The following is a 27,876-nucleotide window of genomic DNA, read 5'->3' on the forward strand; positions in this document are numbered from 1 at the left end:
TCTATTCTAATATTCTAAAGTTAGATCTGTATTGTTTTTTTAAATGAGATTGTATCCAGCCTGTCAGAGTGTTTGCAGTGTGACTGCTGTTGTGAGACAACCCAGGAGCAAAACACAGGACACAGAGGCTTTGTCTTTTAACAGTGGTTTATACACAAGACTGCTATATACATACATTCACGTGTTAGGCAAATATCAGGCAAGCAATCAACCTTCAACTTTACATGAACTACAATGGAGATAGAACACAAGGAGAGAGAGGCGCTCTCACATGGCCGCCCTTATATAGACAGCTTCTTAAAGTGGCAGTACTCTGCTGACTCATCCTCAGTTCATCATCTTGGCTTATAGCCTTACAGCAACTGGTCAGCTATTAAATCTTCATTACCTTAACACAGCCATAACTTTTTTTTTTCATTTCTTTTTCCAGTTTTTTTTTCCTAACTTAGTTTCTGATCCACCTCAAATTGCAAATTGGGTTTGATGCACTTGGGTGGAACGGTTCTCTGCTGTAATTCCCCCCCGCCCCCTTACATATTTGCAAGAAGCTGTATTTGTTGGATTGAACCAGCTTGGGTGTATGTGAAAGTATAGGCCTTCTTCAAGTACTACACTCCTGTGTAGAAAGTTTGAGGAATTAGATCCTGGGTTCACTACGGGTAGTCCTCGACTTATGACAACAATTGAGCCCAAAATTTCTGTTGTTAAGTGAGACATCGGTTAAGTGAGTTTTGCCCCATTTTATGATCTTTCTTGCCATGGTTGTTAAGTGAATCAGTGTGGTTGATAAGTTAGTCACCCTGTTGTTAAGTGAATCTGTTAAGGGGATCACATGACCCGTGACACTGCAACCGTCGTAAGTATGAACCAGTTGCCATGCATCTGAATTTTGATCACATGATCATGGGGATGCTACAAAGATTGTAACTGTGAAGAACGGCCATAAGTCACTTTTTTCAGTGCCATCGTAATTAAATGAATTAAACAGTCACTAAATGAACTGTTGTAAGTTGAGGACTACCTGTATTCCATTCTGAAGCCCACAGATCCATCTGACACCGATTGGACTGTTCAACCTTAGGTCTAGAAGCTACTTCTAGCCAGTCACTTGGTTCTGATAACAGGACCAAGTGACTGACCTAGAAGCTTGTATTTCAATCTTTCTGTCTACTTTTTCTTATCTGAAATACTGTAGTATAGGTTCTCCTGCTTGAGCAGTGGGCTGGACTAGAAGACCTCCAAGGTCCCTTCCAGCTCATTCATTCTGTTCTATTCCATTCTTTCCAGGTCATTATGTGTAATAGAGGACTTTCTCCCTAGACTGGGCTATTTGGGAGTACCCTTGGACTGACACAGTGATCCCCAAACTTGGCAACTTTAAGATTTGTGGACTTCAACTCCCAGAAGTTGAAGAATTGCCCACCCCTGATTATATATATATAAATATAGGCTGAAGAATTCTGGGAGTTGAAGTCCACAAGTTTAAAATTGCCAAGTCTGGAGACCTCTGGACTGACACCTATAACCATCTGACATCCTGTTATTTATTTACACCTGACATTCTTGTCTTGGACACCCCCCTAGACTTCAATAGAAATACTTGTTTTAGTCATTGACTCTTAAATTCTTGTTTTTTCCTTCCCCCAGAAAACAAAAAACTATGACTTAAGCCCCACTTAATCACAAACTACACAGTTGTAAGGAGCATCTCCTGTGCCTTTCAGAAACCTTGACTGGACCTGCTTTGTTTTGTTTCACATCATGATCACCAATTATGTTGCAAGGATAATTTTCTTCATAATAAATCCTTCAACTTTGCAGCGTTGTCTTCCAAATTTGCAGCTGACAGATTGCTGAACTATTTTGTTGCTGTAGTTGTACATTGTCCTTCACCAAACTGACCTAGAAATAGATGGCTGTCTGGACTTTTACTTCTTTTCTTGATACAGATGTTTCTTGTGTATCTCAAAGGCAACTTTGGTTGGAAATGTGACTCGTATTTGGATGTGACGACTTACAACCTAGACCAGGGGCGGGAAACTATGTCCTCCTTTACGACCTGTGGACTTCAACTCCCAGAATTGAATTCAACTCCCATGCTGGTCTAGGAATTCTGGGAGTTGAAGTCCACAGGTCATAAAAGGGCCATAGTTGCTTACCCCTCATCTACAGAAACCCCTAAAGAAGATTGGTATTGGATGCGTAGGACTGTTCCTGAGTCAGCCATCTTTAGGGGTTTGTCTAGGTCAGAGTTGGGCAACTATGGCCCTTTTACAACCTGTGGACTCCAATTTCCAGAATTCCTTAGTCAGCATGATAGACCCAGCTTGTAACAAAGCAATTCAGATGGACTAGATTTGGTTGAAGTTAATGCATGTCTCACTTACAAAAAAAAAACTTTAATAATTTACTAATAAATTAAAGGTCCAGGCCCTGATGTGTAGGCAATCATATGACTGTGGGTTTTTTTTTTTCAAACTCCATATCCAAGCCAAAGCAAAGCCATTCTTAATGACATCATGGGCTCCTCTTAACCTCATTGGCTGGAGGTTGCCATGGCAAATGTCAACATTTCCGGCATCGTTGATTCTTTTGGACAGCAGCACTGCAACATCCAGTTCAAAATAACTGGATCAGAAGAAAAGTGATTCAAAAATTATTTTATTTAGTATTTATTTAAATAAGGGGCAAGATCAGAAAAAGCAGACAATGTCCTTGGAGGATCTCTCGGCAACCAATAGGAATTTCCGTCTCCAGGTAGAGGAACTGAGAGAGAACGTAGCCTGCTTGGACGCCGAGAACCAGGAGTTTCTCCAAGAGAAGAAATACATCAAAGAGCAGCATAGGTGTCTTCGGGAGACAGTAGATCACCTTAAATCCACCATGGACCACCTGCAGAAAACTGTGGAGGACGTCAGAGAAAGTTTGGATCATGTCAACATGGCGATCCATGAATTAGCGCTGCAGAACAAGTCCTTGGTGAAAGCCAACAGCGACCTCAACCAGGAAATGCACGAAGTGACCAGCCAAGTGGCCGTCTTCAAAAACGACAAACCAACCCACGAGAATGACCTCAGGGAGATGCGGAACCTTCCGTCGGAGGTTCAGAAGTACCTGCGGAACCTGGAGGACAAACTGGTGGAGACAGAGCACAACTACCGCGTGGAGAAAACCCAATCCGGCCAATTGAAGGAGAAAGTCATGACAATCCAGAAAGCCAGGGAACACCTGAGGAAGCGCATCAAAGAGCTGCAGAACCAACAGGACCTATGCGTGCAGCAGGCCACATTTTTGCGGCTGGACCAGGAGAACCAGGTGCCAACGGGCATCCTGATGCATGAACTTGTGGAGGCCAGGCTGGTGGGGGTGGCCCGGGACGGGACAAAGGAAAGGATTCTGCATTGGTTATGGATGGCAGCCAAGATCCTGATGATGTTGCTCTTTGGCTGTTGCCTATTGTTTGGTCTTGCCTTGGTATACACACGCTTTTTTAATCCGTTGTTCATTTCTGACACACTTTTGGTGTTCCTCAGTGACCAGAGCATCGGCAGACTTCTGCACTGTTTCTCCCCGTATCTTGAACAGACAAACGATGGCCTTTTGCCATTTTGAGAAATGAAATTCTTTCTCTCCCTTCGTTGACTTTCTACCTAGGATGCAAGTAGAAGGGCATACCTGATAATTGAGTTTGGTGGACAACAAAAATGGATTCTGCGTCTTGGGATCTCCAGCGTTGAAATCTCTATATAAACCATAGATATATGTATATAAATATTTTTTTCTATTGTTGGCCCTATCTTTTTTTTTCCCTGTTGTTTTATTGTTTCTTCTTTCAGCTTTTGCTTAATTAAAGAAAATCAAAAATAAACACTAATTAATCCATCACGTTTTCCTTCTACCGCGTTCCAAAGTGAGAGAAGATACACAAAAGGGAGCAAATCAGAATCAATTCTCACAGGACCCAATTCACTCAAATAAATCATTGGCATGAGAACCTATCTACCTTGTAGTACCGGTTAAGTTTGGGGAATCTCAGCTCTCTCAACCTGAATATCCCAAAATTGCTTGTTTTCATGAGGAAACTGGACTTTCCTGTTTTTCTTTGAAGACATTTCGCTTCTCACCCAAGAAGCTTCTTCAGCTCTGACTGGAGATGGTGGGGAATGGGAGGATTTATACTCCTTGCAGACAGCTGGTCATTTGCATCCTTTTAGCGAAACGTTAAGGTCACCTGGAGGTTTATCTGTGTCCTCAGCATCACCTGAGCGGTGCAAATGGGGGTGGAGCCTTCTTGGAACTGTTGAAAGGACTGTATTGTAGATTGGAGATAGACGAGGTCATATGCCTCTCTGTGTTTAGAAAAGGCTGTTCAATTTTGACATAGATGGCCTCTTTGACCCCCGCTTGATCTATTTTGATTTATGTCAAAACTGAATAGCCCTCTCTCAATGGAAGGGGAGGGATACGGCAACATTTTATCACTAATCTACAACACAATCCTTTCAGCAGTTCCAAGAAGGCGCCACACACATTTGCACTACTCAGGTGACCCTGAGGACACAGCAAACCTCCAAGTGTCCCCAACAACTTTCTAAAAGGATGCAAATGACCAGCTGTCTGCAAGGAGTATAAATCCTTCCATTCCCCACCATCCAGACAGAGCTGAAGAAGCTTCTTGGATGAGAAGCGAAACGTCTTCAAAGAAAAAAACCAGAAAGTTCCAGTTACCTCTTGATAAAGCACCTTTAGGACAATCATGACCTGGATGACTGAGAATCTCCATAGACATCTCTCAAACTGAATGTAATTTAAGAATATTAAATGGTGTCATCTGCCAGATGTCCAGGATATATATATATGTGTGTGTGCGTGTTTTTAAATGGGTGGACTTGTGACAGTTTGAGAAAGTTGTGATAGAGCTTCAAAGGAGCACATGTGCAGGAAGTTATCTGGCTTCATGGTGTTTGGTGAAAACTCTACCCATGCCAGCTGAGGAATCCTGGGATCGGTAGTTCATCTATGCCCACTGGGGAATTCTGGTTCTGAAGTCCACATATCTTCAAGCGACCTGCATTTTTCCAAGCAAAGCAGGTTTTTGTAAAAGCCCTTGGATGAAACAGGAATAGATGAATCTAACTCATAAAATACAGATAGTCCTCAACTTAGGACCAAAATGGAACCTGCCCATTATGGTTATAACTCATGGTGGTCACGTGACAAACCTGATTTTATGATTTATTTATTTTTTTACAATGGCTATTAAGCAAATATCAGTCGTGAAGCAAACGCCATGGTCATTAAGTGAAGCAAGTGTTTGCTATGGGATGGTTTTGCCAGAAGCTGGGAGTAAATGCAACTCCAGTTAAGATTTTGAGCACTTTCTGAACCATCTGGAGAGGATATTAGATCAGGAATGATTAAATCTTTGAGATCTCAGTTAATTGAGAAGAAAAGAAATTGGATCTTGAAATGTTGATGTTATATGTGTTGATGGCAGCAAGAATACTCCATGCACAAAAATGGAAAGATACTTTGATTCCCACAATGGACAAATGGCCGCAAAAGTAGATGGACTTAGAAGAGATGGCTAAACTGACTGCTTGGATTAAAGAAACGTACACAATGTTGTTTCTGCTTGGAAACCGTTTCTGAACTTTGTGCTTGAGATGGGAAAAAAAATAAAACTTTGATGTTATGTTTTGCTGGTTAAATAGGTTTGTCATTATAGAAATGGCTAGTATATATTATTATATAAAAGTAAACATCATGGTTTCATGTTATTATTACCTTACTCTACTGCACCAAAAGGAGTCGGAAGTCAATGCCTTTTTTTTCCTTTTTCCCCTCAACCTACAAACTTGAAATTTGGCATATATGGTCCTCTTGGCTTCCAGGTGCTTGAAAATCCAGAACAAAACATCAGTGTTCTTTCATTATTTATGACAGGATTTCCCAACCCTGGCAACTTTGAAATCTATATATATAAAAGCGAAATACCACTCACACATCATCACAAAAATCTCCAGAACTGTAAAACCTACAAACTTGAAATTTGGCACGTATGTTTTTCTTGGCTTCTAGGTGCTCACTAAGAAAGGATTTTTCGAAATGACCATCAGAGCATTAGTATTTTGTATATTATTATTAACACACGCTGATGCTAAGGACTTCTGCTCCCTCTCCCCACCTGAAAAGAAATCTCTTCCAAATGTAAAACACAAGCAGAGGCGTTTCAGTTTTAGTTTCACAGCACCAAGCAGCTTTATAGTTGAGCTAAGCCACACCTAGGCTCCTTGCTGTCTCCTTGCTCACACAGCAAATACGGCTTCAGTTTCCGAAAAGCCCTCAACCCAGAAATATTAGCTCTATCTTTCTTTTAAGGTTATATTAACATCTTGCAAGGTAAGAACATCTGTGACCCCCCTTCACTTTTACAGTCCAAGAAACTAGAGATATTTTCCATAACCTCATTTCCTGCTGAGGCTCAACTATCTCTTATCTTACTGTCAGCTCGCCTGTAGCTCTTCCTTCTGTCTCCCAAGGTTATTCACAAACATCATTAGATCCAGATACTCCAGGATGTGCTGTGAAGGGTGGAGATAGCAGGGGACCTCAGAGGACACTCCCCAAGGGGGAGGCAGGGGGGCGGAGAGAGAGGGTGTCAGACTGGCTCGCTTGTTTGAGGGTCAGACCAGTCCCACACGTGTAGCGATCCATCGCTTGCAGCCGAGAGTAATGTCTGGGGCTTCCAAGGGTGCCAAGTGTGGGTGGTGACCACCGGGCTGCCCCCATCCTTGCCTGGGGTGCTGAAGATATGTCCTTTGTGAATGAACACCGGCTTGGCTTCCTGCCCTGAGGAGTCCCAGTCCTGTGTATTGTAAACCTGAACAGTCCCGTCAAAACCTTGGAGAAATGAAAAATTGAAATAAATAGCCAATAGTACTTAAGACTTATATACTGGTTCGCAGTGCTTTACAGCCTTCTCTAAGTGGTTTACAGAGTCAGCATATTCCCCCCTCCCCCAACAATCTGGGTCAAATGCTTTGTTGGAAGGATGCAAGAGAGACGGGGGGGGGGGCGTCAAACCTGGGGGTGGCACATAAGGGAAAAATGGTGTGAAACAAATATGTTCTTTATTAAACCCAAAGTGTTATGGAGAAAAAGTGAGAGAAGGCAGCATTTGATCTACTGGTTAAGGCGGGGGTGCCAAAATGGCGGCCCACAGGCTGGATGCATCATGCATAGGCCACACCCACCCCAGCTCTGTGAAGGGAAAAAATATTGTGAAATTTCAGTTTGACCCCGGTGGATTAAAGTGACCCCGGTGGATTTTAAAGTGCTGTCTTAGAAACCAGGAGACAGTGACTTCTAGTTCTGCTTTAGGCAGGGGTGCGATTCTAGCGGTTCGGCCCAGTTCAGGTGAACCGGTAGCTCCGAGGATCAGCTGGGAGAGAACTGGTTTGCTCCAACGATCAGCTGTTGGGCCTCCCCACCTGCCCTGGCTCTAGTCTGTGCTTTATATCCTGATTTTCAGGCTCAGCTGATTCGCTCAGCACAGTGGATTGCTGTGCACCAGCTGTTTAACACACAGGGGTTGCAGAAGAAGATCAGTAGCAAACGCTCTGTACATGCGCAAAGCGTATGTTTGACATGCGAAGTCCGCACTCACAGAACCAGTTGTTACACCAGTTGAATCGTACCCTGGCTTTAGGCATGAAAGTCAGGTGGACTTTGGACCAATTACCGGGAGATTGTGAATTCTAGTCCTTCCTTAGTCCTGAAAGCCAGTTGGGTGATCTTGGACCAGTCCCTCTCACCCAGTCCAACCCATCTCACAAGGTTGTTCTTACGGAGACAACAGGAGAAGGAAGTTGTGATCCACAGGTGCCATGACTCAGCTGAGCCCCTCTGAAAATTGTGACCATTTTTCAATCAGGCTGCTCCTCCGCTTTGCACACCACCCACCCGTACAGACACCATAAGGATGATGGTAGCAAAAGCAGCAAGCGGCCTTGCAAAGGTAAGGACCATCACAGCTTACCTGACACCGCCAGGTTGTCGCCCAGTACAGGAGCCAAGCTGATGGACAGGAAGTCTGCCCCACGGAGATTAGAGGTGGGTGCACAGCACTGGGCCATTTTCAGGGGACTGGAAGGGTATCTGATGTCTGTCAACACAACGAGGCCACCCAAGGAGAGACGGGCAATCAGTGGCGCTTCTCCAGAGCCGACTCCTGCACACCAGCTCAGACCCTCCATCTGGGCCCAAGGGGTCTGAGCCTCCTCGAGCTCTCCCAGAATCCCCTGCTGCTGCCGGAAGTCCACAAGGAACAGCTGCCCTTTGGCACCACACACCACAGCGGTGGCTTCATCCAGGAAGTCCAGACTGGCAATTTTGTCAAGGCTGGCAGAGCCTGAAGGAGGAAAGAATCGAGTGGGTTGTGGGAGAGAGCTCTGCCACGAGAAACGAGTTCAAATGATGGTTCCCCCCAAAAAACTAACTTTGAGCTAATCATGAGGAGACAATGGGTTTCTAGTCTCTCTTTAGGCATGAAAGCCAACTGGGTGACTTTTGGGCAATCACCAGGAGACTGTGAATTCTAGTTCCACATTACATGAGAACACCGGCTGGATGTCTTTGAGCCAGTCACCAGGAGACTCTGAGCTCTAGTCTTGCCTTAGGCAGAAAAGTTGGATGGATGACTTTGGCCTAGTCCAGTGGTGTCCAAACTTGGAAACTTGCTGGCTGGGGAATTCTGGGGGTTGAAGTTCACAAGTGTTAAAGTTTCCAAGTTCGAAGACCTTTGGCCTAGTCATTCTCCCTCAGCCCAATCCACCTCAAAGGATTGTTGTGGGGAAAATAACAGAAAGGTGTGTTGCATATGTTTGTTCTCATGAGTTACTTATAAAGTAATACAGGTGGGATACTAATAAAATAAAGAAATAAATACATCTATAAATCACATTTATATTTTTAATGTGTGTATCAGTATGTACATAGAAAAAGTGATACTAAATTATCTTCTATATAATCTGTATTACTTCTGAAAAGCAGAAAACACTCTGCTACGTGTTTGTAGATCTCTTTGATCATTCTCAAGGAACGCTTTCTGAAGTTCTGTATAAAAGCCGGTATGCAAATTCCTAAACCCATTGAAGACCAAAATCATGATTATCTTTGGCAACCTCCAAAAATCAGTTGCCAGTTTTGCGGCAACCTGGCAGTACAGCTGGCTTTATATCTGTAGTGTAGATACACCTGTGATTAGAATAGAGGCTTTCTCTCTAATTTTTGTTACAAATACTGCAGTTCTGGGAAAAAATAATTCTGCTATGATTGCAAAGCATACACATTTATAAATCCCCTTCCTGTTTTCTTGAATTTAATCTGAGATCAAAAAGCAAAGCGAGGAACGGAAACAAAATCAGCATCTCTCCCTATTTCTAACCCTTTGGAAAGTTTTCTTCCTAAGAAAGGATTTTGAAGATGGTTTTCAAACAAACTGCCTACCGGCCACCCAAAGACTTTTCTCTGATTCGATTTCTGTCATTTGGAGATTGGCGATTCTTTGCCCATGGAGGACGCAGGCCGGTTTGGCACAGCTGGTTGCAATTTTGGACCAGGAAGTATCTTCAGTCTTTGTGGGAGAGGTGACACTCAGTAGCTTAATCATATCTAGGGTGGAGGAGAGGAAAGAAGTAAGAATTTCCACAAGACTTCATTTCCATCTGCAAGTAGTCCTCAACGTATGAACACAATAGGGACCTGAACTTTCCTTGTTAAGGAAAGTGGTTGTTAAGTGCTCAATTTGATGATAATTTTTGCACTGGTTGTTAAGCGAATCACATTGTCATTAAGAAAATCCAAGCTTTCCCCGATTGACTTTGCTTGTCAGAAGCTGTCTGGCAAAGTTGCAAATGGCAATCACATTACCTTGAAACAATGCAACTGTTATAAATATACACACCAACTGCCAAGCATTCAAATTTGGATCACATGACTTTGGGGGTACTGCAATGGCTGTAAGTGTGAGGAATGGTTGTAGATCACTTTTTTCAATGCCATTGTGACGTTGAATGGTTGCTGAACAAATGATTGTAAGTTAAAAACTCTTTGTAGTTTCCAAAGCATCACTTTTCTCCGATTTCTCTCCCTTTAGAGATCACAGCTCAGCCTTTTTTCCTGGGTATTCTACTAGGTGCCTGGCTGAAATCATACTGGCATCAAGAAAAGCGCCAGCCTCTGAGCACTGGTGAACTGCACCTTTCTCTCTAAGTCAAGAATTATAAGGCGAAGGTTAGAGGAAAAGCCATTTTCTGTGTGTATCTTCAAAGTAGAATGGCAAAGATATATCAGAGATATACAAACATCACCAAACCTCTGTTTGTATCATCAAAACATAGTGGGTGGTTGGAGTAGATGACCTACAAGGTCCTTTCCAACTCTGTTAATCTGTAATCTATAAAACGCCTTTCAGGAAGGTGTTTTTTTTTTAAAGGTGGCTTTCATTCAATTTCACCAACCTAGCTTATTCCTTCAAAATTCACAGAATTAGCATTATTTGTGTCAGTGTGTCTCATGGCTACCTGGAGAATTCTGGGAATTGAAGTCGACCCATCTTCAAGTTTCTAAGGCTGAGAAATACTGGTTTATGCTAACAGTTGTGAGGAATTTACATTATGGAAAAGGATTCAGGTGTCTTCTTTAGAAAAGCAACTAATTAAATTGTGGGAGCGAGAAAGCTTTTCATCCTTATCCCTGCAAACTGAGTGGGGTCTGGTTGAAACCCAGTTAGGAAGTGGAGTAGTTTCTCGGAGGCACACCTGTTTCATCTGGTTCCATGCACCAAACCTGTAGTCTACTGTCCGGTGGCCCACTGGTTACCAACAAGCTGAAAGCACAAATCAAGAAACAGAGCAGTGAAGATAATTCCCTCTCCATCACACAAAAGGTCCACTTTAAGATGGGTGGACTTCAACTCCCAGAATTCTGGAAGTGGAAGTCCATCCATCTTAAAAGTTTGTAAGGTTAAGAAACGCTGCTATAAACAAGGCTAAACTGAGATGAGGGGGTCAGGATGTTGGTGGGAACAGCTCCAGTCTGAACTGTTCAGAGTTTTGCAGCGTAAATTCAGCACCAGAAAAATAAACACAGATGGCCGGTGCTTCATTTAACATCTTTATAAACATACCAGTTGTAGATTTCTTTACAAACCAGTTGTAGATTTCTCCAACATGGAGCAAACTCAGACAGAAACATGTTGCAAGTAACTTCAGTAGCAACTCAGCAGCTCAGAAACAGACATCAGTTTCACCTTTTTTTTTTTCAACAGGCAAGCAAGCAAGCAAGTTAATTCATCTTCTATGGACAGACTCAGAGCTCAACATTGCAGAGCTGCAGAGCTTTGAGTTCAGAAAACTGGGAAATCAACTTATCTCTTTGATAATGTCTCATTTCTATCCCGTGAAACGTGAATAGAATAGAATTCCTGATTGACCAAGTGTGATTGGACACGCAAGGAATTTGTTTTGGTGCATATGCTCTCAGTGTACATAAAAGGAAAGATACATTCGTCAAGAATCATAAGGTACAACACTTAATGATAGTTATGGGTACAAATAAGCAATCAAATCATACTAGGAAACAGTCAATATAAATCATAAGGATAATAAGCAACAAGGTTACAGTCATTAGTGAGAGGAGATCGGTGAAAGGAAGGATGGGAGGATTAATAGTAATAGTAATGCAGACTTAGTAAATACTTCGATAGTGTTGAGGGAATTATTTGTTTAGCAGAGAGTGATGGCATTGGGGAGACCTTCTGAAGAGGCCCCTGTTGAATTCAGAGAGAGCCATGGAGATTCATGCTAAGTATCCTTGAACCAGGATGAGTATGAGGAAAACAGATAAGACACATAGAAGGAATGTGAGGTAATTGAGATAACCTTGAAGTCCTTAGTTCTCTGTACGCTTTATCAAAATGACGAGGGCAATGTAACCGACATGTTCCTTTTTATTAAGATTCTAACTCTTGCTTGAGGTTAGTAACGGCAGAAGGTTGAGGAAGTATACACAGTCCTCGACTTACAACTACAAGTGAAACCAACATTTCTGTTGCTAAATGAAATGTTCGTTAAGTGAGTTTTTTTTTCTCCCTTTTATAACCTTGCCACGGCTGTTAAGTCAGTCACTGCAGTTGTTAAGTTAGTAACACAGGTTGTTAAGTGAATCTGGCTTCCCCATTGACTTTGCTGGTCAGAAGGGGATCACATGGCCCTGGGACACCGCAACGGTCATAAACACGAGTCAATTGCCTAGTATCTGAATTTTAATCAAGTGATCATGAGGATGCTACAATAGTTGTGTGAAAAACAACCATACATTACTCTTTTCGGTGCCATTGGTCACTAACTTTGTACTAATTTAGTAACATTGGTCACTAAATGAACTGTTGTTAACCTGTAACTTGAGGTCTGCTGGTTATAAATATTTATGCTTACATCATCTATTACCCATGCATATGTGTGATTGTATCATTTTCTCCTCCATTCCTGAAATATATGAATATGAGTGCATTCTTTTGCCTACAAGAATTCCTACAGTGCATAGTTTTAAATAAATACTACAGCGAGCCTTGGTTATTGTTTTTGGGGTCCCATGTTTGATAGCACATTAGCATCCTGAATGCTTCAGACCCTAAAAATCACAGTCCCATCATCCACATCAAGCCTGTGTGCAATGTGTGAAACTCATCATTATATTCACAAGAGATCCCCGCAGCACAATTACTTCACGCACAAAAATGGAAGGGTATTTCAATGGAGGAATGGTTGCAAAAGCTGGTGGAGATAGCACAGATGGCTAAATTGATTGCTTTGGTCAAAGAAAAAAAAAACAGAAGTAATTTTGGAAACCTGGAAATCGTTTCTGGACTTTGGGCTTGAGGTGGGAAAAAAATGAAACTTTGATTTTGGGTTTCACTGATTAGATAGATGTGTTGTTGCAGAAATGGCTAGTTTAGTGGTGGCTAACCTTTTTGGGCTGCTGTGCCAAAAATTGTGCACATGCTTGCACGCTCATGCTTGCGTTCTAGCACCCAGAAGGCAATGTGCACCCCCCAATGCCCCTACGCATGCATGCACAATCCCCACCCACCCACCCCCACCACCTCCTAACATGCACTGCACCACACAGTTATTATTCTCAGTCAGTTTGAGATCTTTTTCGGCCTTCCAGAAATTTGAGGAAAATTTCTGCAGGCCGAAAACTAGGCCTGTTTTCTCACTTTCAGTATTTCCGGAAAAACAGGAAGTGATGAAACAGGCCTAGTCTTTGGCCTGAAAAGCCTGCAGAAGCCTACAGAAGCCTTCCTCAAGCCTCTGGGAGTCCAAAAAAGGCCTCAAACTGGCTGAAAATCAGCTGTGAGGCGCGCGCATGCGCAGTGAGGCAAGTTTGCCTGCAGCTTGCATGCCGGCACAAACAGCTCTGCATGCCACCTGTGGCACGCGCACCATAGATTCATCATCACAGGGCTAGTTTATACTATTATGTAAAAGTAAAAAGTTGAGGTTTGATGTCACTTTTTATTCTACTGCACCAAAGAGAGTTAGAAGTCATTACCTTTTCTTTCTTTTTCCCTTCTCTATACTTTTCCCTTCTCTTTTCCCTATTATTTACTTTTGCATTTTATGTTATAAACTAATAAAAAGGATTGTCCCCCAAAATTTATAAAGACAAGAACGCTGTATCTCTGGCCCAGATTAGCACTCAAGTTGGCTATCAGTGGTCCAGTAATGTTTCTTTCAAATACAGTTTTTGCTTCTTCTTTTAGGCCTCCCTAACTCAGCCTAAGTCACGAACAAAGCTTTTAACCTCCTACCTGGTTCCTGGGACATGTTTGAGCCTGTAGATGGGGCGATCAGAGATTCCACCCCTTTCAACCTTGAAATCTCTCTCCGGACATAAGCCCTGCCAAAAAAAAATCCAAGGATCCATTCGTCATATTGAAAGAAAATAAAACAGCCAGAACAGCAAGATAACGTCGGCCACAACTTAAAAAAAATAAAATAAAGGGAAAAGTTAACATCTGCACTGCCTGTTCCCTGTTGGTGTTAGAGGCTAGTGTCCAGCTCCCTGGTAGCATTGGGCTGATTGTGGAAAAGGGAAGCAAAGTCAGCCTTGGGTCACTGGGATGGTTAAGTACTAGTTGTCCTTGAGGCAGCTCCACCTCACGCAATTTATAGCTCAACTATTGATCCTGTTTCCCGCCTCCCCCCAGGGTGTGTCATAAATCACATTCTCCAACAGAGCCACCTTCCTGGGCTTTAGAGATCATGCCTTTGGGATACAGCCTTGATGCCTTTGGGATACGGCCTTGAGAAAGGTATACGTTGCTGCACCAGCTCTTCCCCTTCTTGCCCATGGCAACTCAACAGCAGGCCAGGAATGCTTTACGAGTTGACACCTTTACTTACGACCACAACTGAGAGCAGAATTTCTGTTGCTAAGCCAGGTTGTCCCAAAGGGGCTTTTCCAAAAGGCAACTGGACTTGCATGCCTTTTTTTCCCTTGAAAACGTTTCGCTTCTCATTCAAGACACTTCTTCGGTTCTAACTGAATGACGGGGAATGGATGGGTTTATACTCTTTATATTCATGCAATAGGTTGACAAGCGAATCACGTCCGATTTTACCTTTCTTGCCCCGAACAAGTGAATCACTTAGTTGTTAAGTGAATCACCTGGGTGTTAAGTGGATCTGGCTTCCCCCACAGACACTGCTTGTTGGAAACAGCTGGGAAGGTTGCAAATGGCAACCACAGGGATACTGCAACTGCCATAAATACACATTGTCAAGTGCCCACATTTCGATCACGTGACCGTGAGGACTATTTATATCTATCCTGAGCTACACATAGGTCCAATAACCATTCAACATGATGAGAGTTGTAATCCTCAGATTTGGAGAGGGTCAGGGTAGGCAAGAGGCTCTGGGATGCTGGCTAAGCTTGAGGTGGTCCTTGTGTCTTCTTTGTTGTTGTTAGTCGTGAAGTCGTGTCTGACCCACCGCGACCCCATGGACAACATTCCTCCAGGACTTCCTTTCCTCTACCATCTTCTGGAGTCCATTTAAGCTCACGGCAACTGCTTCAGTGACTCCATCCAGCCACCTCATTCTCTGTCGTCCCCTTCTTCTTCTTTTGCCCTCAATCGTTCCCAGCGTTAGGCTCTTCTCCAATGAGTCCTTCCTTCTCATCAGGTGGCCAAAGTATTTGAGTTTCATCTTCAGGATCTGGCCTTCTAAAGAGCAGTCAAGAGTTGATCTCCTCTAGGACTGACCAGTTTGATCGCCTTGCAGTCCAAGGGACTTGCAGGAGTCTTTTCCAGCACCAGAGTACAAAGGCCTCCATTCTTTGGTGCTCAGCCTTTCTTATGGTCCAACTTTCACAGCCATACATTGCAACTGGGAAAACCATAGCCTTGACTATACGTACTTTTGTTGGCAGGGTGATGTCTCTGCTTTTTAGTATGCTCTCTAGATTTGCCATAGCTTTCCTCCCAGGAGCAAGCATCTTTTAATTTCTTGGCTGTGGTCCCCATCTGCAGTGATCTTGGAGCTCAGGAAAATAAAATCAGTCACTACCTCCATTTCTCCATGTCTTTTTATATTTCCTATGTACAGGTAGTCCTCGACTTACAACAATTCCCTTAGTAACCATTTAAACTTACAATGGCACTGAAAAAAGTGACTTACAACCCCGTTTCACACTTGCAAACCTTTGTAGCATCCCCATGGTTGTGTGATCAAAATTCAGATGCTTGGCAACTGGTTCATACTGGTTCAAGCCAGATTCATTTAACAGCCGTGTTACTAACCTATCAACTGCAGTGATTCACTTAACAACTATGGCAAGAAAGCTCATAAAATGGGGCAAAACTCACTTGACAACAACAGAAATTTTGGTCGTCAGTCGAGGACCGCTTTGTCATGCAAATCCAGTTACTGGGTTCTCTCTCCTTGGTGAATTCATCCAATCTCCCTAGAAAGCCATCTAAGTGAACAGCTTAGTTAACACAGCGCCTACATCTAGTGGACTTGCGTTCAAGGTGAGTCCCACAGGACACTTTTGCCCCAGAGAGCCACCTGGTTGCAGACAACCCTGCCAGTGTGATCTCTACTTTACCTTATTCTGTTTTGCAAGCAGCCTTGGAGGCAGAAGCAGCTGCAGAATTTCGTTCCTGCTCCCGTTCTCGTATCCAGCGACACAAATGCCTGGAGAGGAAACCACGAACCATCTCAGTGTTGCAAACAGCCAAACAGACACACTACAACTAATCCTCAACTTACAACCGTTCATTGAGCAATCATTTGAAGTCACCATGGCACTGAAAAAGTCCACACATTCCCAGCCAGCGAGCTGTGCAAACAGGTGAGGCCAAATTCACTGAACAACTGCAGTGATTCCCTTAAGAACCATGGAGGAAAAAAAGTTCCTAAAATCAGGCGTGACTCACTTAATGCCTTGCTTAGCAACGGTCATTCTGAATCCAATTTTGGTCATATGCTGGGGACTACCTGTACTTATTGGGAACCCACATGTTTTTTCTTTAAACTGTCTCCCTACCTACCCCATTGGAGCAATTATTCTCAACTTAGCCTTCCCACCAAGTTGGCTTCCTGATCTGTTCCACCAGAGAAGCTGATGGTTGTCTTGGAGTAGGGGAGTCAAACTCAAGGCCTGTGGGCTGCATCCAGCACACAAGGTACTTAGATCTGGCCCACAGGGCAGCCCTGCAAACTCTGCCAGTGAAAATGGAGCTCAGGAGAGCTGCGCTCTGGCCCTCCTGAGTTCCATTTTTTCTGGCAGAGGGCTGCAGGAGGCCATCACAGCTGAAAACGGAGCTTGGAGCCCGTTTTCACTGTCAGACGGCTGCAGGAGGCCATCACAGCTGAAAACGGAGCTTGGGAGCCCGTTTTCACTGGCAGAGGGCTGCAGGAGGCTGTTGCAGCTGAAAGCAGACCTCAGGTGCCGGCTTTCTCTGGCAGAGCACTCAGGCTGCCACAGCCATCGACACTAATGACGTCTAGCTGTCCATGCCCACCCTGTCCATGCCCCCCCCCAGGTCAAACACAACCTTGATGCAGCCCTCAATGAAATCGAGTTTGACACCCCTATCTTGGAGGAAATGATGATCCTTCTCCTTGGCATAGAAATTTGGACCTGGGAGGGGGGATCTGTCCTCAGGAGACCCTCCCCACTGCAGCTGCCCCCAACTCATTCAAGTCAAACCTTGAGAAGCAATGAACAAGTCACTCACGTTGGTCTCCTATCCATTCGATGACTCTGGTGGGCCCAGGAAGTTCAAAGAGATGCAGGTCGTTGTATCTAAGCAAGATGAATGGGGAGAGGGAGGGCATATTCAATGGGGGGGAAGGAAGAGGTCAATGGTCTTCCCCACTTTCAGTCCCAATGAAGACAGCAATGCTCCATCTTAAGGCCATATTAGGGGGAGCATTGACCGACTCTGAAAACCTTGGGGTTGTCTGAAGAGCGCAATAATAAGCAAGGCCATCAATGGATGGAGCACCCAAGATCCATGGCTGGGAGATAATTGCAGGTAGTCCTTGGCTTATAATCATTTAAAATGACAATGACACTAAAAAAGTCACTTATGACCAATCTTCAAACTTAAAGCCATAACTGCATCCCCATTTAACAGAGGTGGAGGGGACCTTATAGGTCATCTAGTCCAACCCCCTGCCCAAGCAGGAGACCCTATATCATTTCTGACACATGGCAGTCCAATCTCTTCTAAAAACCTCCAACTTCTGAAGGCAAAGCTGTTCCATTGGTTGATTGCTCTCGCTGTCAGAAAACTTGTTATTTCCAAGTTGAATCCCTCCTTGATCAGTTTTCATCCATTATTCCTTGTCTGGCCTTTAGGTGCTTTGGAAAATAGCCCCTCAAATATTGAAGGACTGCTATCATGTCTCTCCTGGTCCTTCTCTTCACTAGACTAGCCATACCCAGTTCCTGCAACCGTTCTTCATATCAGAGAATTAGATTAGAAGAACTTTATTGTCATTGTACTACAAAGAAACTGTGGATGCACCCCAGCAACTGTTCACAATACAATAAAACCAAAGCACTTAAAAATGAAGATAAGAAAGACAGAGTACCCATGTCTCCATTTGCAATTTGAGAGTACAATATCTATGAATATACACAAAATATGCCTCCAACACTGACTGTAATGCTTTGCCGAGTATAATACACAAGAGATGGATTGTACTGTAATATGTTATTATACATCTGAATGGGGTATTGAGATTTCACATCTTAATAAGATAGTGACTTCGTGTTTATTTGCTGTTTGGATGGCCCAGGGAAAGAAACTATTTTTTAGTCTAATGGTGTGGGATTTTATTGACCTAAAACGCTGTCCAGACGGCAGAAGTTCAAAAAGATAATTGTCAGGGTGTGAGGGGACTTCTATGGCCTTGATTCTGCTTTGGCAGCGGGACCTGGCTAAGTCTTCCAGGGAGGGCAGAGGGCAACCAATGATCTTTTGAGTTGTCTTTATGTTTTAGTCTGCAGTCCCCTAATCATCCTAGTTGCTCTTCTCTGCACCTTTTCTAGAGTCTCAACGTCTTTTTCATAGTGTGGCGACCAATACTGGGAGCAGTATTCTAGGTATGGTCTAACTAAAGCTTTATAGAGTGGTATTAGTACCTCACTTGATCTTGACTGTACCTCTCTGTTAATGCAACATAGGACTAGCAATTGGCATTGCATTGACTAGGGGTCATATGATAATCATTTGGAACCTTCTCAGTTGGCTTCTGATAAACAGGATTGATGGTGGAAACCAGATTTGCTTAATGATCACATGATTGGGTTAGCAATTGCAGCCATTTGCTAAAATCAACTCGCTTAACAACTGTCTAGGATTACCTCTAGCTGAGCTCACATAATACTTAAAACTGGTCCCCAAATTAAGTCACTTTCGGAGTTCACACAATACCTAATCTGGTCTAGGTTATCTACCCTGTGTTAGCTAATAGCCTACATACATCAACTTGATGGCACATAATGAAAAGGCGGATGAGCCAGGTTTGCAATACAGAAAACAGACCAAGATTAAGGCTGACCAAGATTAACCGTTTATTGAAAAACTGGTTTGCAACTGACCTTTGCTTGCGGCCCTCCAATGGCAATGGGACTTGGGGGGGGGAGGCACCTCGAAAGCACCCCATTCATTGGGCCAACAATCCAATGATAGAGCAATGGATTAATTAAATCCTTTCATTCCCCACCATCCAGTCAGAGCTGAGGAAGCTCCTTGGATGAGAAGCGAAAAGTCTTCAAAGAAAAACTAGAAAGTCCAGTTGCCTCTTTAAAAAGCCCCTTTGGGATAACCATGGCTTGGACGACTGAAAATCTCCATCGATCTTTAGCAAATGATTAATGCAACGGCAAAACCAAGAAATAGACATTCCCTCCCTCACCGCACCCCATCCATGCTATCCCATCAGCCTCAAGGGGGCCCTGCCCATGGAAAGGATGGCAAAGGGATCCAGGGCTGCTTGAGTTTGGAAAACAAAAAACCCGCTTGGCTAAAATGAGGGACCGAAGTCGGGGGGAGGAGGAGGAGGAGAAGCGGGAGGGGCAAGCTGGGAGGGGCTTCATACCCCCCCCAAAAGAGCCCCTCCCTCCTAGGCAAAGATACACAGGGTTGCAAAAGCCGCTCCAGCCGCTTCGAGGTGGAACTCCCATCATGCTGGGACAGGTCGGGGAGAGGGCAATTGGCTGGGGAGGATGGAAGCTGCATTCTTCCCCCGGGCCAGGGAAGGCGACTCACAGCCTCAGGGAGTCCATCAACCATGCTTCCTCCTCCTCCTCCTCTTCCTCCATCGCAGCCGCGGCCATGTGAGCCTTCGGTGAAACGAGTGACGTCATCTCTTCCGGGGGGGGGGGAATTCCGAGGCGGGGACCATGAAGCTCCGCCCCCTCCGATCCGCCCTCCTCCCTCTCTTCCCGCCCCTCCCTTTTGGTCTTTCCGAACCCGTTCCGGTCGTGCGGGTGTCGCTCGCGGGTTGGCTGTGGACGGTGGGCTTTGCGATCCGGTCTGGTCCGGCCCGGCCCGGCCTTAGCCGAGACTGCCTTCCCGCCCGCGACCCCGTTTCGCCTCCGTGCAGAAGGGCCTTATTCGCTTGCGGAATGGACTCGAAGCCAGCCCAGGGCGTTGGGTTTGCACAATACACGCAGGCACGTCCACACCATCTTAAAGGTTAACTCTTAACCTTTAACTTAAGTATTCCCCGAATAAATGCATAGTAGGCCTCTCCTGCAGGAATGCCCGCAGACTACACTTCTTCCTCCCGTCGTGTGAATGCAGCGGGTCGCCCTTTAACTCAGTTCAGTTTCATTCAATTCAATTCAGAATAGAGCTGGAAGAGACCCTAGAGGTCTACTAGTCCAACCTCCTGCTCAAATAGAAGACCTTACACCATTTCAGACATGTGGCTGTCCAGTTTCTTCTCGAAAGCCTCCAGGGATGAAACATCCACAACTTCTGGAGGCAAACTGTTCCACTGGTTAATTGTTCTCACTTTTAGGAAGTTTCTCCTTAATTTGAGGTTGCTTCTCTCCTTTATTAGTTTTCATCCCTTGTTTCTTGTCCTGACTTCTGGCGTTTTGGAAAATAAATTGACCCCCTCTGCTTTGTGGCAGCCCCTCAAATACTGGAATACTGCTATCATGTCCCTCCTAATCCTTATTTTTTCTAGACTAGTCGAGCCCAGTACCAGATAACAAATAAAACAAAATCAAGAGTTGGAAGGGACCTTGTAGGTCATCTAGTCCAACCCCCTGCCCAAGCGGGAGACCCTACACCATTTCTGACAAATGGAGCCCAATCTCTTCTTGAAAGTGATGAGGCTTCCACAACTTCCATTGGTTGATTGTTCTCACTGTCAGAAAGTTCCTCCTTATTTCCAGGATTAAATCTCTCCTTGTTCAGCTTCCATCCATTATTCCTTGTCTGGCCTACAGGCGCTTTAGAAAATAGCTTGGCCCCCTCTTCTCTGTGGCAGCCCCTCAAATATTGGAAGACTGCTATCATGTCCCCCCTGGTCCTTTTCTTCCCTAGACCAGCCATGCGTGCAGTTCCTGCAACCGTTCTTCATATGTTTTGGTCTCCTGGCCTTTAATCATCTTAATTGCTCTTCTTTGCACTTTTTCCAAAGTCTCACTGACTTTGGAAAAAATGCAGAGAAGAGCAACTCAGCAATTCTTAAATAATCTAATAATTAGAGCAACTCTAACTAACCATCTTGAAGTGTTCCCACCAGCTTCTTAGTTTTGGGCTTTTGTGGGGGTTTAGTTGCCTCTTGAAAAAAAGGGTGGGGAAACCACCTTTGGGATAACCATGACTTGGATGACTGAGAATCTCTATAGACCAGTGTTTTTGGCACTGAATGCAGTGCCAAAATGGGAGCACATGTGTGTGTGCGGGGAGAGTACCGGAAACCGGAAGAGCAGCTCCCTAGCACGCATCGCACCCAAAGAAGCTGAGCTCCTGGTTTCTGACACGTGCATGCATACCGGCTACTTGGTCTTCCAGTTTTGGCACGCATGTACGTGCGAAGACCAGCTGGCCAGTGTGCATGCATGTACATGCACACCAGGGAGCTGCTCTCCCAGTTTCTGGTGCTCCCACACATACAAAGACCAGCTGGCTGGTGCATATGCGCATGCACATGCCGGAACTGGAAGAGCAATGGGCGAGGGCTGGTGTGCCCGGAGAGATGGCTCTGCGTGCTACTTCCAGTACGTATGCCATCAGTTCGCCATCACGGCCATAGACAATCAGCTCTTTAGCCAGGGGTGGAATTCAATTTTTTTAACAACAGTTCTGTGGGCGTGGCTTAGGTGATGGGTGTGGCTTGGTGGTCATGTGACTGGGTGGACATGGCTTGTGGTCATGTTATTGGCTGGGCGTGGCCAACTCAATATCACTCACATCAAGGCACGCATCTCCTCGCCTGGCCTCTCATGACTGGGGATGCTACAACAGTCATAAGTGTGAAAAATGGTCATAAGTCACTTTTTTCAGTGCCATTGTAACTTTGAATGGTCATTCCATACAAGCAAAGTACCAGCAAAGGAGGGGAAAAAAACTCCAGAGATGTTCCTGAGACAGGAAGTCTAGTCCTGCCATAAGGGTTAACGGAGAGGCAGTTTCTGTAAGCAACACCAGAATGTTTCCTTCCTGCCTTCCTTACAGGATTAGCCCAGTAATTTCTTCTAACAACCAGTTCTCCAAACTGCTTAGAATGTTAACAACCAGTTCTAGCGAATAGGTGTGAACCTGTAGAATCCCACCCCTGTCTTTAGCATCTTTGGGTAACTATTAAAATAGTCTGCTGATGTTAAGAATGGCTCTATTAAGCCAAAGTTTAGATAAAATGATTTAGATGGTTGAAGCTAATTCATGGCTCACTTGCAAAAAGTTCTTACTGGTTTGCTACTAAAATTCATGTGAAGGCAACCAGAGGATTGATTTCTCCCAAACTTCAGGTCCAAGCCATTGTTTGTGACATCACTTGCTCCTCCAAATCTCATTGGCTGGATGACCATGGCATGTGTCAACATGTCCAGCATTGTTGGTTATTCTGGAGAGCACCACTGGCTAGATCAGGTTCAGAATACCTGGATCCAAAGAAAAGTGACTGCAAAATAGTTTTATTTACTATTTATTTATATCGGGGGCGAGATTAGAAAAGTGGGGTTCAGCACTACACTAAAGAAGTGGTCATACCTGCTTCAATAGTAACCTCCACACCTGGACTGAATCTCACTGTCTACAATGGCAAAGGTACACACCTCCATAAGGGCTTAGGGGTCAGCCGGCTAACAATAATATCCATTAAGGAATATCTGTAAGACTTAGGAGCCAAAACATTGGCTTCAGAACATCCCAGTTTGCTAGCCATGGTGACCACAAAGATAGACATTGATCTGGCTCAATGATTTGGAGAGGTTAACCTAAAAAGATACTTCCTTGACCAGATATATTTCTGTTGTTGTTGCACGTTTGTTAAAACTACAATCCATTACATATCAAGTCCTGCTTCTAAGATGCTGACACCTCCTTTTGATGGCAATTATTGTCAAAAGTGACTATTGTACATTAGCCCTGGAAGGAAAGGGGGACGCCAATTTTTGAAGAGTGGACTTTAAAACTGATTGAACTGGCCAAGATGGCAAATTTTACAGATTAAGATTACAGAGTTAGAACGGACCTTATAGGTCAGCTGGTCCAACCCCGACCCAAGCAGGAGACCCTACACCATTTCTGACAAATGGCAGTCCAGTCTTTTCTTGAAAGTCTCAAGTGATGAAACTCCCACAACTTCTGAAGGCAAGCTATTCCATTGATTGACTGTTTTCCCTGTCAGAAAATTTCTCCTTATTTCTACGCTGAATCTCTCCTTGTTCAGTTTCCATCCATTGTTCCTTGTCTACCCTACAAGTGCTTTGTAAAACAGGTTGACCCCCTCCTCTCTGGCAGCCCCTCAAATATTGGAAGACTTCTATCCTGTCTCCCCTGGTCCTTCTCTTCACTAGACTATAGAGACAATGGATTAGATAAGCTTATAAGAGGCTGGAAGCCAATTGTGGACTTTCTGTGTGTTGAATAATAATAGCAGATGGTTAACAGAAGGCTCGGAAGAGCAGTGTGGTGGCCTAGAGGTGGAGCCTCTCACTTCACAATCAGGAAGCTGTGAGTTTGATCCTAGGTGGCGACAGATGCGCACAAAGAGAAAATATCTGCTATGACCTCCACATAGGTGTCAGAAAGGGCATCCAGACAGTAAATGCTCAGCTCCATTCAGTTACCCCGACTCTATCCTGATGCAAGGGATTAGAGAGTCATTACAAATGGGGGGGAAATGGAGAGTTTAGAAGATTAGTTTTACCTTTGAGGTTATCTGTTGACTGCTTTTTTTTAATATATAGCAAACAGAGATTGTGTTCATTGGATTGCTAGATAAATAAATTTCCACATCAGATATTTTTATGTGACATAGTATTTGTATCAAATATAGATGGGGAAATTTATAACTATTAGTACACGTTTTGTAAGGAGAGGAGAACACATAGGGTAATTTTGATATATTTATCAGCATTCAGCCAGGCTGGATTTTCTATGTTTAATATCAGTGTGGATGATATATTCTCTATTCGTTATCCTTTTATTTGTGCATAAAGCTTTTTTATTTGTATTATTAGCCTCTGAGGGTTGTTAGTTCATTTCTTCTTCTTTTTCTTTATTTTGTATTTTAACTTGGAAACAAATAAAAAAAAATTAAAAGTGACTGTTGTACATTAATTAGAATCAAAGCTAGAAGCTCCAGTATCCTGTCAAAGTTCTTTCCCAAAGAACTCCCCTGAACTATTTCTTTTTATTTTTTATTTATTAGATTTTTAATCCCACCTTTATTTTTATAAATAATTTGAGGAAGTGAAATATTGAATGTTCCTTCCTCCTCCAGTTTTCCTCACCACAACAACCCTGTGAGGTGGGTTGGGCTGACAGAGAGAAAGAGGAGAGAGAGAGAGAGAGAGAGCGAGAGAGAGAGAGAATGGCCCAAAATAAGTTAGCAAAATCACCCCTGAACTGAGGAGAAGGTGTGACTGTCTCTCCATTTCTCAAACAGCCCAGCATCTTGAAAAAAACTCGAAAGCAGACAGAACCCCTGGAAGATCTCTCAGCGACTAACAAAAGCCTCCGTCTCCAGATAGAGGAACTAAGGGGGACTTTAGCCTGCTTGGACGCTGAGAACCATATGTTTCTCCAAGACAAAAACTGCATCAAGGAGCAGCAGAAGTCTCTCCGGGACACAGTGGATTGCCTTAAGTCCACCATAGAACACCTGCAGAAAACTGTGGAGGACATCAGAGAAAGGTTGGAGCACGCCAACACGGTGATCCAAGAATTGGCGCTGCAGAACAAGTCTTTGGTGAAAACCAACGAGGAGCTCAATGAGGAGATGCACGAAGCCACCAGCCAAGTGGCCTTCTTCAAAGACGACAAGCCCGCCGAAGAGAATAACCTCGAAGAGATGCGGAATCTTCCGTCGGAGGTTCAGAAGTACCTGCACAGCCTGGAGGATAAACTGGCTAAGATGGAGCACAGCTACCATGTGGAGAGAATCCATTTGAGCCAACTGAAGGAGAAAGTCACAAATCTTCAGGCAGTCAGAGAAAACAGGAAGAAGCACATCAAAGAGCTGCAGAACCAACAGGACCTCTGTGTCCAGCAGGCCATGTTGATGCGGCAGGATCAGGAGAAACAGAGGCCGACGAGCATATTGATGCATGAACAAGTGGAGGCCAGGCTGGTGCGGGACAGGTCAAAGGAAAGGAAGGTTCTTCATTGGTTATGGATGGTAGCCAAAATTCTGATGATGTTCCTGTTTGGCTGCTCTCTATTCCTTGGCCTTGTCTTGGTGTACACTCGCTTTATTAATCCGCTATTCATCTCTGACTCACTTTTGGTGCTCCTCAGTGACCAGAGCATCGACAGACTTGTGCACCGTTTCTCCCTTTATCTTGAGTGGAGAAATGACGGCCTTTTACCGTTTTGACAAGCAAAAGGAATCCCGTGTTGTATATTTGAAGAACCCTTGTACAGTATATGTACAGTATATATATATATATGTAGAAGTGGGTGGGTGTATTTGTGCATGTGCCTATTTTTTATTTGTATATATCTCTACTTTTTTCTATTGTTTTATTTCCTTCTATTAGCTTTTGCTTAGTTAAAGAAAGCCAAAAATAAAAATAGTAATGATGAATCCTGCATGTTTTCCTCGTGCAACTTTCCTAGCACGGCAGCAAATATGCTCCAAAGCAAGTCTTGGTGAGCAGTCCTGATTCTCATGGGATACAGAACAAAAGCTCTTCTCCCTTTCTCCTTTCTTTCTTAATCACACTATTTAATTCATTAAAAATGGCTTCTTCTTCTTCCGCTTCTTCCAGCTGTTGTTTAATTTGCTGACACATAGCAAGCGCCATATCTAGAAAACAAAGGGCTTCTCCCATAGTGTCCTTGCCTTCTTTCCTTATTTTTAGATATTGTTTTTTTAGTTCATCGAGAGGTAGAGCCATTATAAACTTTTTTTTCTTCTTTTTCTGTATCCTCTTGTTATTAAGCCAATCAAATATTTCCAAACTTAAAACAATTCCCCAAAATCCCAAAGTCCCAAAGTCATCAAACAGTCCAGGCAAAGCACAAACTTCTTCCTTTTACAGTTTCTCTTTCTGGGGTAAAGTCAATTAGGGAAAAAAACCCAATCTGTATTTTAAATCTTTTTTGCAGTTTGCTTCTAATCTCTTTATCTTCAAAGCATCTCCTCCAACAAAGTCTTGAAATAATTTTTTTTTTCCAAGCCTCTCCCTTCCCACTTGTAACAAAGGGCTTTAAATTTTTACCTTCTGTCAGAGAGCAGATTTTCCATGTCCATTTGTTAGTTCCATAAGGGAGGGAGAGTAACTTTCTCTTTCAACACTTTCCTTTGCCGCTGAAAACCTCCATTAGAGACATTGTAGCATCCAAAAAAAAATAGTAATTTTCCAGGTATTAGATATATCCTTAAAGTCCCGGTTCAGCCAAGAAAACTTTCATTTTAAAACTTCCTTCTTCTTCCTCCTGCACATTCTTAATCCAGTTGCCGGCTTCTTCGTGGTGGCCATTAAGACCGCCGCTCCACCGCCTTGAGAAAAGGGGGTTATTGCCGGCTGGGGAGGGGGTCTGCGATACTCTCAATCCCTGTCCAGATCCCCCCTATCTTCAGCTACCCCAACAGGGCAGCCTTATCCTCCAGATCCGTCAGGATCGGAGGCACCAAGACAGCTAGCACAGCAGGGATCGCGGAGAAACGCGAATCCCTGCTGTCACCGAAGCCTGGCAAACCCTATTACATTTCCTCACTCCGCAGAGTTCATGGCAGTCTGTCACTGAATAGTAGTTAAGCACAAGCAAGCATAAAGTGGTAGCTGACAACATCATTTAGAGTTGAAATGGAATTTTGCGAGATAACAGCATTAATGGGGACTGGATATTTGAAGAAGTTTAGCAGGTCTGGTTCAACTTCTGTACTAATCTGAACTGGAAATACTTGCCAATATCCACCCTGGCAATCAGAAATATCTGCAGGGTATGGTAAAAAAAAAAAATCAAGATGGCAGCTGGGATAGTGTAATCAAAGCTCCATCTATTTCAAGGTTCAATTCACTTTTGACATCGTCATCCACAATAATTAGAAGAGAATTCTTTATTGGCCAAGTGGGATTGGACACACAAGGAATTTGTCTTGGTGCAAATGCTCTCAGTATACATAAAAGAAAAGATACATTCGTCAAGAATCATAAAGTACAACACTTAATAATAGTCATAGGGTACAAATAAGTAATCAAATCATACTAGGAAACAAGTCAATAAAATTGTAAGGATACAAGTGACAAAGTTACAGTCATACAGTCATAAGTGGGAGGGGATCGGTGTTAAGGAAGGATGGGAAGATTGACAGTAATAGTAGTGCAGACTTAGTAAATAGTTGGACAGTGTTGAGGGAATTATTTGTTTAGTAGAGTGATGGCGTTTGGGAAAAAACTCTCCTTGTGTCTAGTTGTTCTGATGTGCAGTGCTCTATAGTGTAGTTTTGAGGGAAAGAGTTGAAACAGTTTATGTCTGGGATGTGAGGGGTCTGTAAATATTTTCACAGTTCTCTTTTTGACTCGTGCAGTATACAGGTTGTCAGTGGAAGGCAGGTTGGCAGTAATTGTTTTTTTTGCACTCCTAATTAC

At 43.7% G+C, this 27,876-nt stretch overlaps 3 protein-coding genes across 3 annotated transcripts; 2 read left to right on the forward strand and 1 right to left on the reverse strand.

Moving 5' to 3' along the window:
• The first annotated feature begins 2,709 nt into the window (after window positions 1-2,709).
• On the forward strand, window positions 2,710-3,612 carry LOC113440464 (uncharacterized). Its single transcript, XM_026706879.2, has one exon. The coding sequence runs from the start codon at window positions 2,710-2,712 to the stop codon at window positions 3,610-3,612; it is 903 nt and encodes a 300-aa protein (XP_026562664.2).
• A 2,311-nt stretch (window positions 3,613-5,923) lies between these two features.
• On the reverse strand, window positions 5,924-19,914 carry WDR73 (WD repeat domain 73). Its single transcript, XM_087937053.1, has 8 exons — window positions 19,862-19,914; window positions 17,318-17,385; window positions 16,183-16,271; window positions 13,880-13,968; window positions 10,824-10,891; window positions 9,511-9,675; window positions 8,042-8,413; window positions 5,924-6,903 (listed from the first exon to the last, which is right to left on the reverse strand). The coding sequence occupies exons 1-8, from the start codon at window positions 19,912-19,914 to the stop codon at window positions 6,662-6,664; spliced, it is 1,146 nt and encodes a 381-aa protein (XP_087793179.1). The 3' UTR covers window positions 5,924-6,661.
• Window positions 19,915-24,854: 4,940 nt separating this feature from the next.
• LOC113440402 (uncharacterized) lies at window positions 24,855-25,655 on the forward strand. The gene has a single exon (XM_026706775.2). It carries the CDS (start codon window positions 24,855-24,857, stop codon window positions 25,653-25,655), a length of 801 nt encoding a protein of 266 aa, XP_026562560.2.
• The last annotated feature ends 2,221 nt before the right edge of the window (window positions 25,656-27,876 follow it).

This window comes from Pseudonaja textilis, chromosome 7, assembly GCF_049901715.1.
Source record: "Pseudonaja textilis isolate UNSWEBS1 chromosome 7, rPseTex1.2, whole genome shotgun sequence".
In the NCBI taxonomy this organism is placed as follows: Eukaryota; Metazoa; Chordata; class Lepidosauria; order Squamata; family Elapidae; genus Pseudonaja; species Pseudonaja textilis.

Excerpts from the sequence above, each read along its gene's own strand:
- LOC113440402 (XM_026706775.2), top strand. The coding sequence starts at position 24,855 with ATGTTTCTCCAAGACAAAAACTGCATCAAGGAGCAGCAGAAGTCTCTC.
- WDR73 (XM_087937053.1), bottom strand. The coding sequence starts at position 19,914 with ATGGAGGAAGAGGAGGAGGAGGAGGAAGCATGGTTGATGGACTCCCTG. Across the intron at positions 9,676-10,823 it reads CATGGAACCAGATGAAACAG|ATATGATTAAGCTACTGAGT; the intron begins GTGTGCCTCCGA and ends CCTCCACCCTAG. Across the intron at positions 8,414-9,510 it reads GAAAAGTCTTTGGGTGGCCG|GCTCTGCCAGCCTTGACAAA; the intron begins GTAGGCAGTTTG and ends TTCCTCCTTCAG.
- LOC113440464 (XM_026706879.2), top strand. The coding sequence starts at position 2,710 with ATGTCCTTGGAGGATCTCTCGGCAACCAATAGGAATTTCCGTCTCCAG.